At 38.5% G+C, this 14,431-nt stretch overlaps 1 protein-coding gene across 1 annotated transcript in view; it reads left to right on the top strand.

Moving 5' to 3' along the window:
• Window positions 1–12,487, top strand: part of LOC122554392 (cytochrome P450 4B1-like) — a 49,687-nt gene extending 37,200 nt beyond the window's left edge. Inside the window, exons 11-12 of the mRNA XM_043699322.2 lie at window positions 3,908–3,990; window positions 5,758–12,487. Coding sequence (XP_043555257.2) covers window positions 3,908–3,990; window positions 5,758–5,929 — 255 coding nt within the window. The 3' untranslated portion in view covers window positions 5,930–12,487. The remainder of the gene's footprint in view (window positions 1–3,907; window positions 3,991–5,757) is intronic.
• The last annotated feature ends 1,944 nt before the right edge of the window (window positions 12,488–14,431 follow it).

Genomic DNA, 14,431 nt, shown 5'->3' with positions numbered 1-14,431 from the left:
ATGATCTGTGATGTACAATGATGGACATTACCAAACTGGACAGATGGAGTTTAGGAGTAAGGTGGATTGTTGGAATCTCAGTTCAAGGTGTGGGTGGATACATCTGGTGATTTGGTGAAGGTCAGTTATTCAGGGTGTGCGGGGTACAAAGAAACATGGAGGCTTGGGGTAGGGGTGGGGTAGACAGGTGTGGACCTGATGATCAGATTGAACCTCAGACTCAGGATATTCTTCACAACCCAAATTTCCTTCCATGATCTGCCAATTACTAAAAATTACCTGAGGATGGAAAAATGGGTTGGACCATGCCCAAAGTGGGTGAAGTCAGTGACTATTTAATGGACTGCATGATGGGAGAACCTTCAATGGCAGCTGCATCAATCATGAACCTGCATTGAGCAAATTCACATCCTCTGCAGTGATATCTCCATGCATGTGACAAGGGTTCAAATGTTATAGGATCATTGATTCATACAACATGGAAACAGACCCTTCAGTCCAACTTGTCCGTTTCAACCAGATTTTCCAAACTAAACTGGTCCCATTTTCCCCCACTTAGCCCATATCCCTCTTAAATCCTTCCAATTCATGTAGCTGTCCAAATGTCTTTTACATGTTGTAACTGTACCTGCATCTATCACTTCCTTTGACAGTTCATTCCACAGCTGAAAATGTGTTGCTGGAAAAGCGCAGCAGGTCAAGCAGCATCCAGGGAACAGGAGAATCGACGTTTCGGCTCTGATCTCCAGCATCTGCAGACCTCACTTTCTCTTCAGTTCATTCCACATACAAACCACCCTCTTTGTGAAACAGTTGCCCTTCAGATTCTTCTTAAATCTTTCTCCTCTCACCTTAAAATTATGCCCTCTAGTTCTGAACTCTCCTACCCTTTGGAAAACACCTTTGCTATTCACCTTATCTAAAGGCAATGTTGACTATGTCATTGATCCTTGCAAATTGCAGATAGAAGCCTCGGTGAAGCAGAAGTAATCAAAGGCAACCTTAAAAGAGGTATCTGGGGTCACATCACATACAGCTAATGCTAGAGCTCCCAGGGTGCAAAACACATGGACTAGAAGGACAATGCAATAAACCCAAATGTGTAATGCTAGGTGATGCTTGGAGGAGAAGAGTTCATTGCACATACAGCACTTAGATGAAGTGTTATTACTTTGTCTCATGACTGATGGAGCACTCATCAAAATAGGATCCTATGTCAAAGTATCAAGATGAGTCAATACATGGCCCCTCCTTACCAAAATGCTCCATTTCTCACTCTTTGGAGAAGTGTATACAGCCAACTTTTTTTGTTTTTATCCATTCATCAAATATGGACATAGCTGGCCATGGCAGCATTTATTGACCATCCCTCGTTAACCGTGAGAAAAAAGTGGTGAGCTTTGAACCCCTGTAATTGATTTGCTGTAGGTAGACCCACAATGCTGTTAGGGAGCAAGTTCCAGAAATTTGACCTGACGAAGCATAAATATATTTCTGAGTCAGGGTGGTAAATAGCTTAGAAGGAAACCTGCAGGTAGTGGCATTCCAATGTATCTGCTGTTCTTGTCCTTCCAGATGGTAGTGATACTGGGTTTGGTTGGTGCTGTCTATGGAACCTTGGTGAATTTCTGCAGTGCAGCTTGTGGATGATACTTACTGCTGCTACTGAGCGTTGGTGATGGAGGGAATGAATTTTTGTGGACGTGATGCCAACCAAGTGCATACTTCTCCATAGAGTGAGAGATGGACTCTTTTGATAAGGAGGTGTGCATGTAGTGACTCGGCATTGCTCGAGATAGTGTCAAGCTTCTTGAGTGTTGTTGCAGCTGCACTCATCCAGGCAAGTAGGGAGTATTCCATCACATTCCTGACTTGTACTTTGTAGAAAGTGGGGAGGTGAGTTATTTGTGTAGGCTTCCTAGCCTCTGACCTGCATTTGTAGCCAAAATATTTATTGCCAGTTTAGTTCAATTTCTGGTCAGTGGTAACTGCAGGATGTTAATTATGAAGGATTCAGTAATGGTAATGCCATTGAATCTTAAGGGACAATTGTTAGATTTTACCTTGTTAGAGATGGTCATTACCTGGTACTTATGTGGCATGAATGTAACTTACCACTTGTCAGCTCAAACTTGAATATTGTTCAGATCTTTCTACATTTGGACATGGGCTGTTTCAGTATCTGAGGATTCATGTGTGATACTGAACATTATTATCAGTGAAAATCCCCCCTTATAACCTTACAATAAAAAGAAAGTCGTTGGTGAAGCAGCTGAAGATGAGTAAACCAAGGATGAGAGCATTCCCATTTGAGAATGAGCTGTTGCTGTCTGTAAAATGCAACATTCCTCATTGCTGCTAATAATCCCACAGGCACAGCCTTTAACACATAAGAACATCACCAGCTGAAAATGGAATAGAGATCAAAATAAGTCAATCATGCTAAGGAATTGCTGTGAGATTTTTTGAATTATTGAGACCAAAATAAAACATAAATGGGATAGCATACAACATATTGTAGCAAGTTTCAAAGTAGAAACACATCAAAGAAAACAAACAACCAGGACAAAGCTTCTGTAGTTTATCAATGGGATCTCAATCTCTTAGTACGGTGGTACCTTGAAGCTTACTTGCTATTATCTATAACATAAAGTTATCATTAATTACAATTATTTAAAGTTATTTTTTGTTTACAGTTGGATCTGAATGACAGTGATAAACAATTATTTCTACAACAACCTAATCACAGGATTTAAATAAGAGCACTGTTATTCATTCTGCTTTGGACAGGCTTGAAATGGAGAAGTATTTTACTGTGTGTCACAGTAGAATGCAAAATTTCAGTTACTGAGATGAAAGAAAAAGTTCAGTTCTCCCAAAATGTGTTTTACAAGTAGAATTTTGTAAAATTGACTACACTTGAGAGTGAGAAATGCACATCAGAAGTGAGCTTGGAAGAGCAGGTTGTTATGGTGACAGTGGCAAAATGCCAGGGAAGCGCATTGGGAGGGCTCCCTGGAGCAGTCATACTGTCAGGCCCTTTTTAGGTGAAAATGGCAGTGGCTTCCCACTCTGCTGACCAGGGGCAGAAGGCCTATTGAATAATTAGAGGTCAAATTAAAGGCTAGTTTTTCTGGGCTACCAGGGTTGGATTGACTCCTGCAATGTGATGAAGCACCTGAATGCATGGACACAGTCTCCCAGTCACTTCCCAGCAACTGGGACACCATCATTTTTGAGAGGCCTTGGCATAACAAAGGAGCAGTGGTGCAAAGGCCAGCCCACAGTCCTGACTCCACCACCGGAGGTTAATGCTGCACCCCTGCCACTCCCCACGTCTGCCCCCAGCACGTTCAGTTGTCAGGGCTTACCTACTAAGCCCCAGCACAGAAAAACAGTTTTCAGCTACGAAGGTCGTCGCTCAAAATGGAGCTAGGCACTTTGCCTGCCTTAGAGCCACTGCAGTTAGTGCACTTCCTTGGTAATGGTGCCAAGGCTTCACAACTGCTGACCCTATGATTGAAGTGGCAGTTTGAAAGAGTAGCACCCCACCACCCTCTCATTCTTAATTACATGGCAAGCTTGACAGTAACTAATTAAAAGATACTCAAAAGGCCCGCATCTGTGTTCCAAGGTCAAGTCTCACACTGGCTGAGAATATTCCAACCTGATATATGTTATCCCATAACTGTTTGGGCCCCTTCATCTATAGTTTCTGTCAAGTACCCTTTGAAATTCAGTATACTATAGCTCTCTAAATGATGATGTAAACATGCAAGACTATCACATGATAAACATCGTGGATTTTTATGAAGCTGTTTTACCATAACCTAGCTTTTTGTTGATATTTGTACAAGCATCTACTACACATTTCTAACTGATGTTTACCATTGCCTTTTCTTATCAGAAATTTAACCCATTGAGGTTTACTCCAGAAAATTCAGAAAATAGGCACCACCATTCCTACATGCCTTTCTCTGTCGGACCAAGGTATGATAACAAGAGTGTTGATTGTCAGTTTGATGTTGTTCGTGACACAAATTATTTTTATATAAACCTAGTTTACAGCAGGTGTATTAATGTATTCCAGTTCAGCAGAACAGTTTCATATCCTTCTATTACTGTTAAGTAATATATAATACTGGAATCTACAATATTAGGATCAAAATTATAAAGTTTGGGGAGATGTGGGGTGAAGATTTCTCATGTTAAAAAAAAATTGTGTTTTTCGGGGTGGGATGAGAAGACATTAATGGAAAGAGACCAAAAGCAGGATCAAATGTTATGAGGTTAGCAAAGCAAGATTAAACAGATCCAGTTGGAGAAGCTTAGGGAGAGAGTTCCAAAGGTGGGAATGGCTCAATGAATAACTTATGGTGTTTCAGAATGGAGAATATGTCATATAAAATCAAATGAAGAGATTGATCTGGGTAATTGAGCTAAAAGGATCAAAGATTGGGCAAAAGCAGTAACAGTCTATTGAGTTGGATGATCAATCATGATCAAAATGAATTATTGAACAGGCTTGAAGGACTGACTAGCCCATTGCTAGCCCTGTTTCCTATGTTTCTATGTATGCTTCTGTAGATGGCTATCTAAAAGCCTATAAGTTGAGAGAATGATGCCATGCAGGGTTCAGGAAATAAAGGGATTGGTGAGAGTTAGACAAAAGAACCATAGATTTGGGTGGGACCTTAATTGTGGTACTGACATTGGATAAGTAATACAGAACCCAAGGTTAATGATCTTAATGCACGGGTTCTAATCCAATTAAGGTAAATGGTGAGGTTTGAATTCAGTAAAAAGAAGAAGCATGAGTAAAAAGCTAGCCCATAGATATTCATATGGATGTTAATCTCACAGTTGATGGTTATTAAAAACCCATCTGGTTCACTAATGATCTTTACAGGAAGGAAACTACCATCCTTACCTAGTCTGGCCTACATATGACTCTAAAACTACAGGAAGTTTAACTTTTAACTGCATGAATGAAGACCTTTCCAGCAAAACCCACATCACGTGAATGATTTTTTAAAAAATTCTCTCAAAGTCCCAAAAGCCAGTTGTCCAAATGAGACCAAATATATCAGATTACCAAATAATGATCCAGGCCAGGATTGAGGCCGGAGCCCCTGGTGATTGCTGATGACTTCCGAAAAGCCTCTGACCCCCTTACCAACGAAGCTAATGAAACACTTCTGATATTTTTCTCTGAAAGCTTTGGCAACAATTCCTCAATACTTGGCATTCACTTCCATTTTGTTGCCACTCAGCAGGATGGAGCTGAAGATTTTCCATCTAATTGTTCAAAAACTTGCCTAGGATATTGAAATCATAAGATTTCTCCCTGACCCACCAACATCAGAGGGGTTAATGATTAGGTATACTCCAAAACTTATGCTGGAATGTCGAGGTACAGATTTTTCACCACAAACATTTCTAGTGTCCTGGGGTATGTAATGACAGTGATTTGAAAGGAATAGGACAATGTCTGATTATTGGGATACTGTGAATTATCAGAATGATGGTACATTGTTTAGAAATGGGTGCTAACCTATCCTGTCAAAAACTGAGATGGCTAATACAATGGTAAACAAATAACCAAATTGACCAGGACCAGAATTTAATTCAGTTCAGCAGAATGCATTATCCCTACAATTATTTATGTAAAGAATATTAACTTATTGATTATGTAGACTTTTGAAGAAAGATTGAAAAACTCCCACGTGTAAACTCCAGTGTACTTATTATTTTTAGGAACTGCATTGGTCAGCACTTTGCCATGAATGAAATGAAGGTGGCTGTCGCTCTAATTCTTAATCGATTTGAACTGGAGGTTGATGAAGTAAATCTACCAATTAAAACACCCCAAATAGTCCTCCGCTCGAAAAATGGAATACATCTGAAGATTAAAAAGCTGGAGAAGTAAATCCAAAAAAAAGATAATTCTGCAATGTCTTTCTGCCAGCTGACAAAATTAGTAACTATTCTTAAAGTAGCAACTTCAAGAATAGACAAATTAATTTAAAAGTGAATAATAATTTTTGCTGTAAAACACTGGAAGGTCAACTTGAACTTTGTTTGGAAATGTAAGATTGATAATCAAGAATCAGGAGTGATATAAAATGGGCTGCTTATTTTCTACCAACAATTTTGCTATTAATTACTTGTGGACTTCCCAGCACATTGTTTCTCCTTCTGTTCTTTTTCCTTTCCACATCTTTCTGACGGCTGGATCTGTAATCTTGAAGTTCTAGGAGCTGGTTTGCCTCATCAGCTCATCCAATGGTCCATTTTTCTTGTAGAGAGAAGCTGAAATTGTTCACTTAGAATTGAGGAGTTCAAGATCATGAAACATTTTTACAGAGTGAATTGAGAAACTTTTCATTAACAGGGGAGTTAATAACTAGAAGGCAGAGATTTAGATAATTGGCAAAATAATTGGAAGAAGAGATCTTTTTCTTTGTTTAATGAGTTGTCACGTTCTACAGTATATTGCCTGAAGGAGTGATGGAAATAAATTCAATAATAAATTTCAAAAGAAATAGGATGCATACTTGAAAAAGCTATGGAAAAAGAACAAAGGAGAACAGACTGATTAAATAGTTGTTACATTATGCCAGCACAGGCACAATATGCTAAATTACCTTCTTATTTGCTCTAGGAATCTATGATTAAATGATTAATTAATCTACACAATCACACAGTCAATATCCTTATGACTTGAATTGGTGTGAAAATACTGTTGATAATGTTGACAAAGTCAGCTGTGTCATTTCATATGCTATTGCAAACAAAGGTATCAGATATGTGACAATAATTGCAGTGTAGATGATGATATAAATCATTCAATATAGCTTGGACAGTTTAGTTTTGTTCCAAAAACCCTAATTTAAAGGCCATTCACTTTATGTCATGGTATATATTATGGAATTGGAAGCAGTTGTTTTATTCTGTCTTATCTTATTAGTTTACAAATCATAACAAATTAAAACACATTGACAATTTATACAAAATGCACATACTTGACAACAGGCAAAAACAACTGGCTATCTTCATTACTTGATAAAACCATTTCTCAACGTCCTTTATTCTTAACTTGCTTAGCAATGCTAAGACTTTTCTTTTTCCCAAAATTGAGCAAATTAGAGATTTGGGGCAATGTTATCTCAGTGCTCATAACTCCAGTGAAAATGCTGAACTTAAACTATTTTATGTCAGAAACTATTTCACTTCTGCCTTGCAGCATGGTGCTCTTCTTTGGTTTTGTGTTAGGCCTGAGAGAAAGATAGGGGGTAAAGTCTGGATCTCAACACACAGATGAACATTATCAACCAAAGCTTTCCACTTCATTAAACCATTGAAACTAATAGCTTATAAAAGGCCCATTAGGTCTATGCTGGTGCTAAATCTTCACCTGGAGTTATCAAATCTAATCATTTTAATTAGAGTGTTAGAGTTGTACAGCACGGGAACAGACCCTTCGGTCGAACTTGTCCATGCCAACCAGATATCCTAAATTAATGCAGTCCCATTTCCCTATGAACCCTTCCTATTCATTTGGCCATCCAGATGCCTATTAAATGTTAGTTTGTACCAGCCTTCACCACTTCCTCTGGCAGCTCATTCCATACATGCACCAACTATACCTCTGCAAATCATTGGATGAAGAATTGAGCTGACTTTACCAGATTCGGTTAATGTAGTAGGGTGTGGCCTCAGCACCTGTAGAAAAGCAAGACAAAGAGGTGCTACTGTTTTCAAAACAATCAAGTGAGATGTGGATGCTGGAAATCAGAAACAAAAATAGAAATTGCTGGAAAAACTCAGCAGGTCTGGCAGCATCTGCGGAGAGAAACCAGAGGTAGCATTTTGGATCCAGTTCTGAAGAAGGGTCACTGGACCTGAAACATTAACTCTGCTTTCTCTACGTAGCTACTGTTTTCAATCCTGATAGCTATCCAATGACCTCATTTCCATGTGCAGTGCATTGTGGAGTTTCATTAAAGGGGAAGCAGCTCAGATCTGGTGTATCATTGTTGGAACAGTTGCCCACTCTCAATGTTCAAACTTGCAAATGAAGGAAAGTAGTTGGGGCAAATTTTTATGGTGTCTGTTTATCTTGACTCCACTGCAAGTTGTCAGTTGTAAAGGAGGATGGGAAAAAAAGAGAAAATGATGGGTAAAGTAGAAGAAAAAAGGATTAATTTCACTGAGATTAAGGCCCAGATTTCCATGGAGTCAGGAAGACCCCACAGCCCTTCACAAATTACATGCAGGGCCCAGCACCAAAATTCCCACCTACTTTCTGAAATAATTTTGCTGGGAAGGTATATGATCTTCCTATGTGGTAAACCTGAACTCAGCAGGGTTATTGCAACTTATTACTGAGTTCAAACAGGCCCCTTTTGACTATTACTTAACCTTTTGGGATAGAGTAAATTTAAAATACTCTTCAAAGAGTAAAAACATCAGTTTCAGCTATTTCATCCCCTCCTCTTTAAATTTGCAAAATAATCCAGGCACACAATGTCAGAGAGAATTTTGAAAATTGTCTGTCGAATTGTTTTAATTGACAGATCACCTGATGTAAGTTAGAAAAACATGAGCACCTATTCCATACTTTCAAATTAGTTTGTTATTATGGGTTGTTATTATGAATACATGACGAAGTTTCAAAATCTAAAGTTTATTTCAGCAGGTGGTTCTGATTTCACAGCTTTATGAACAATTTAACGAAGCTATTTAAAGAATAACTTTTCTTCAATGTAACTACCGAATAGAAATATTCATTTTCATAACAGGTTAACCTCTTGGGGAGATTTAATGATTTTATTAGTTTCATAAATAAAAGCAAGTTCTTCTCATATTCAGTGTGTATAAGTGATATATATTGGATTGCTAGAAGTTTATTCTGATTTTTTTAAGGCTCTGCCATTGTTGATCATGGCCAATTTGGTACAGAGGTATCAACCCAAGGGCCCAGGTATCTCACTAAGAAGAGCTTATGGGGAGTGAATGGGTATGTTGGGTTGTAAGGGGGAGGGCTGCAGGTCTTCATAACTTCCAAAAGGAAATAATCTATGATCTGCTTCTGACTGAGTAGGTTTTATTTCATCCCACTCTGTATCTCTGGAATAAAGTTGGGTCCTTTGGTGCTTTTTAAACAAGGATGGGATTCCTGAGTCAGAAAATTTCTGTGGTGAAAATGAGGCCTTAATTGTCATGGAATAAATATATTCCAAATCAGTTGGTTGTTTTTGAATTAATCATTATGGTAATGTGATGTAGTGTGTTCTGAAAGTAAATTTGATTAATGCATAGTAGTTTTCTCTCTTGACCTTGTTGCTGTGGCACTTGCCCTGGTGAACTTACAGCATTTTAAGTTCTAGAGTATTATGTACAGTCAATGAGTCTGAATTGTAGCCACCACTTCAGCCACATATTATGTTTGCACTGGGCGTACTGCAAAATAAACAAAAAATGCAAGAAACTGGCAGTGAAAAATGTTTACCATTGGAGATAACTATTTTAAATCCATAATCAACATATGCTATAGCTATCAAGCCTGGAGAATTATTGAATAGAGATTTGTAAAGAAATATGCTTTTTTTGAGTCATACTGTAAATTAACAAAATCATTGTTCAAATAATTTGGAGATGCCGGTGTTGGACTGGGGTGTACAAGGTTAAAAATCACACAACACCAGGTTATAGTCCAACAGGTTTAATTGGAAGCACACTAGCTTTCGGAGTGATGCTCCTTCATCAGGTGGTAGTGAGGAGTGACGCTCCGAAAGCTAGTGTGCTTCCAATTAAACCTGTTGGACTATAACCTGGTGTTGTGTGATTTTTAACATTGTTCAAATGAGTTGCATGGATTTGCTCTTCATACTTGTTCAAATTATATTTTGAGATTTTACAAGTGTTTTGACAGTAACACTTTTCTCAGTAATAAACAAATTAATGATGAATAAGGACAACCTTTAGTCTTTGGATTCACTGGGGAGCAATTCCATACAGTTTTACAATATTGCTGCTATTCTGGATTCACCTTGGTCATAATGTGGGTGAGGTTCTGAGTATAAATGGAAACATATTTGCATACATAAGAATGCAGATGTGCTATAGTGCAAAAGTTGAGTTTGAGTGACTGCAGATTTCTGACCATGGACTTTCACAATCCTTTGAGAGAAGTAATTCCTCCTCAACTTCTGTTTTAAATCTACCCCTTATCATAAAACTATGAGCTCGCTTTCTAGATTTCCCCAAATAGGGGAACATCTTTTCTAAATCTAGTTTGCCAATCCCCTTTAGCATCATATTTACCTCTATCAGATTTTCTCTCATTCTTCTCAACTCGAGAGAGTATGGGTCTAAACTAGTCAATCTCTCTTCATACGACAAATCCCTCATCTCTAGAAACAATCTAGTGAACTTGCTCTGAGCTGCCTCCAATACAATTACATCCCTCCTTTACCAATAAATGTCAAAATTTCATTTGCCTTCCCTTTTACTGCTGTACCTTCAATTCTAGTTATCTGTGATTCATGCATGAGAACACCTGGACCTCTTTGCACTGAAACACTGAAGTTTCTCTCCATTTAGACAATAAATTGTTTTTCTATTCATTTGAACAAAATGGATAACCTCATACTTATCCATGTTAAGCTTCAGCTGCAAATTTTCCTCTCTTCACCTAACCTATCCATATCCACTTGTCCATTTTTTATTTTTTCATTGCAACTTTCCTTCATAAGTTAGTGTCATCTGCAAATTTCGTGGAGTACTTTCTATCCCATATCTGAGTCATTAATACAATGGCACCAAATGAGGACATTTGATCCATTAAATTTATGCAGACTTTCTGTCAAGATATCCAGTCAGCCCCGTTCTCCATCTCTATCCTGCTATGACCAGGTGAAATGGAGTAACTTAGTGCCCCTCTTTTTGACCTACTCTCTGCCAGCATGATCATCATTCCAAGTTGGCTAACTGGCAGACATGTCTTTCATCTCCAAATATGAAATGATCATATAAACGTGAATTACAAAAGATGTAAATTGCTTCATGCAACTCAGTTGCCTGATTTGTTTTCTTAAAACAAAATGATGATTTCAATGTGGATGGCTTTGTTTATTCCAATAGTCCTGTAGTCATGCCTCAATCTGTGATCAGGGATCCATGGCAACCATTTTAGGTCCGAACATTTCCATCTTAAAACCTAATTTTAAACCATGAAAGGTCAAAGGTAAGACAATTAGATGACAGAAGTTGAAAATTAACAGTTGATATGTACCACAGTTATATCAAAATCCAAAGCTCTCAAGTATTCACTCAATTCACTTTTTATATCATTGGTCATCTCTGTTCCACCCTTCTGTGATGTATCAATTACAAACTGACCGTTGGTCACAATCTGTTGAGCACTTCAGTACTAAGCAATTATACATGGCAGATGTAGTGACAGGCAAGCTAACTATCCAGTCAGCTAACAGCTGGAGGCCAGGTCCCTGCTGAGCCTGAAGCTTAAATACTTTTTAAAAAACAAACAAAACATTTACATACTCACAAAATAGGTTTGACCGATTACTATGTGAAGAACTCATCTATTTCTGTGACCCTCATAAAGTTGTCCAGCTTTTCTTAATCACATCTGTATAATTTACTTCAACCACTTGATGTAGTATCAAATGTCACATTCTCTTCACTCTTTGGGCAAAGACATTCTTTCTGAATTTCCTAGCAGTTCTCTTAGTGACTAATTTATTGGGCTTCGTTGGCCTCAAGAGGAAACATTCAGTCTGTGTTCCTTCGAGCAAAACATTTCAAAATTTTAAATACTTTTATTAGGTCATAAGAACACAATAAATAGGAGAATGGTTGGATCAAATGAGTTATTGTACCTGGTCATTGCTGATCTTGGACTTTTAATCCACTGTCCTTCCTACTTCCCATATTCCTTGATTCCCCGAGAGACCAAAAATGTGCCTATCGCAGCTTTTACTCAATAGTTGAGCATTCACAACCCTCTGGGGTAGAGAATGCCAATGATTCAAAACACTTTGAGTAAATAAATTTCCACCCATCTGTCTCAAATGATTGGCCTCTTTTTCTAAGATTTGCCCCTGTGTTTTAGATTCCCCACCGAGGCAGAAATAATCTTTCAGCATCTACAGTATGAAGCTTCCTCAGAACCTTGTATATTTCATTGAGATCACTTCTCATTTTTCTAAACTTCAGGGATTATAGATTCAATTTATTCAGCCTGTCACCATAGAACAGACACTCATCCCATGCATTAATTTACTTAACCCTTGCTGTATCATTTTTAATGCAAATATGTATTTTATTAAATGTGAAAACTAAAACTTCATACATTGTTCCAGATTTAGGGTTACTAATGCCTGTACAATTGTAGCTAGACTGTTTATTTCTGTGTTTAATTCTTTTGTAATAAAGGCTGACATGCCATTTGTCTTCCTAATTTTTTTGATGTACCTTCAAATTAACATTTTGTGTTCCTTGCATGAGTACACCCAAGTCTCTCTGTATATCAACACACATGTCTTGCACATTTTAAAAAACATACTGCTTTTCCATTCTTACATGGAAAGTAAATAAAGTTACAGTTCTTCTCATCATACTTCATCTTCAACATCATACTCCATTGACTTCAGGAAACAAGGTGAAAGAGCATGATTGCATCAATGGAGCAGAGGTGGAGATGGTTGACAGAGTCAAGATTCTGGCAGTGATGATCACCAACAATCTGTCCTGGTCCACCCATGTTGATGCTTTGATCAAGAAAGCACAGCAATGCCTCTACTTCCTCAGGAGGCTGAGGAAAATCAGCATGTCTATAAAGACTCTGACCAATTTTAATAAAAGCACCATAGAAGGCATTCTATCCCAATGCATCACAGCTTGGTATGGCAACTGCTCGGCCCAGGACCGTAAGAAACTCCAGAGAGTTGTGAACACAGCCAACCTTCCATCCATTGACTCCATCTTTACTTCTCACTGCCTCGGCAAAGCAACTAACATCATCAAAGACCTCTCCCACCCCAGGTAAAATCTCTTCCAACCTCTTCCATTGGGCAGAAAATACAAGAACTTGGACATAAATACCAACAGATTCAAGAACAGCTTTTTCACTGCAGTTATTTGACTTCTGAAGGGACCTCTCAAACGTTTGATTTAATATTGATCTCACTCTTTAGGGCACCTCCTCTGCAGCTATAACATTGTATTCTTCATTCTGTTTTATTACCCTAATGCACTTTGTATGATATGGTCTGCCTGAGCTGCATGCAAAAACAAAACTTTTCATGTGATAATAATCAATCAAATCAAATCAAAAATCACCTTCTATTATGTTACCCAGTCACTTCACCTACCTATATCTTTTTGCAACCTCTCTGCCTCCTCTGTACAGCTTACCTTTCTATTTAGCTATTCTATCATCAACAAACTTAGATGCATTGTGTTCTGATGAAGAGTCACTAGACTTTAAATGTTAATGTGCTTTCTTCTCACAGATGCTGCCAAACCTTCTGAGTTTCATCAGCAATTTCTATTTTATTGCTTCAGATCTCCAGTATCTGCAGTTCTTTGTTTTGTTTTAGACACACTATTCGCAGTCTCCTTGTCTAAATCCATAATATAGATTATAAATAGTTGAGATCTCAGCAATGATCGCATGACACTCCACTAGTCACAGGTCAACTTGAATGTGCCCTATTTATGATCACTCCTGTCCATGGCCCAATCCCCTGTTCGTTAGCCTGACTCTGTGAGAGTCTATCTTGTTGAATAACCTAATATGTCACATCTCATAGAATGTCTTTTGGAAATCCATGCATGCTTCATTACCCAGCCTTTTCCTTCAGGAGAAAAATAAGTTGAGTTGGTCAATTGTTTGCTGAATATATTGGTAAATATTGGGAAGAGGTACAGATGTTCAAAGATGTACGCATCAAATTGTTGAGGATCCTACCCCATCACTGGGAAGAAGTGTGGGACGACTTACAGAAGTCTTTAGAGCCATATCTTACCTGAGAGTTTTCAAGTCCGGATGCCTCCGCCTCAGTTCTCTGGAGGAAAAAAAGACAGAAAACTGAAGAGAAACAGAAATTGCTGGAAAAACTCTGGCAGCAACTGTGGAGAGACAGCAGAGTTAATGTTTCAAGTCCAGAATCCCTTCTTCAGAACTGGACTGATGAACCTGTCCTGAAGAAGGGTCACTGGATTTGAACCGACGTTTCGGGCAAAAGCCCTTCATCAGGAATACAGGCAGAGAGACTGGAGCGTGGAGAGATAAGCTAGAGGAGGGTGGGGGGGAGAAAGTAGCATAGAGTACAATAGGTGGTTGGGGGAGGGGATGAAGGTAATAGGTCGGGGGCGGGGGGGAGGTGGAGTGGATAGGTGG

This window comes from Chiloscyllium plagiosum, unplaced genomic scaffold, assembly GCF_037043375.1.
Source record: "Chiloscyllium plagiosum isolate Xiang-an unplaced genomic scaffold, Cpla_swu_hap1 HiC_scaffold_9, whole genome shotgun sequence".
NCBI classification, from domain to species: Eukaryota; Metazoa; Chordata; class Chondrichthyes; order Orectolobiformes; family Hemiscylliidae; genus Chiloscyllium; species Chiloscyllium plagiosum.
This window is presented reverse-complemented; position numbering and strand designations above follow the sequence as displayed.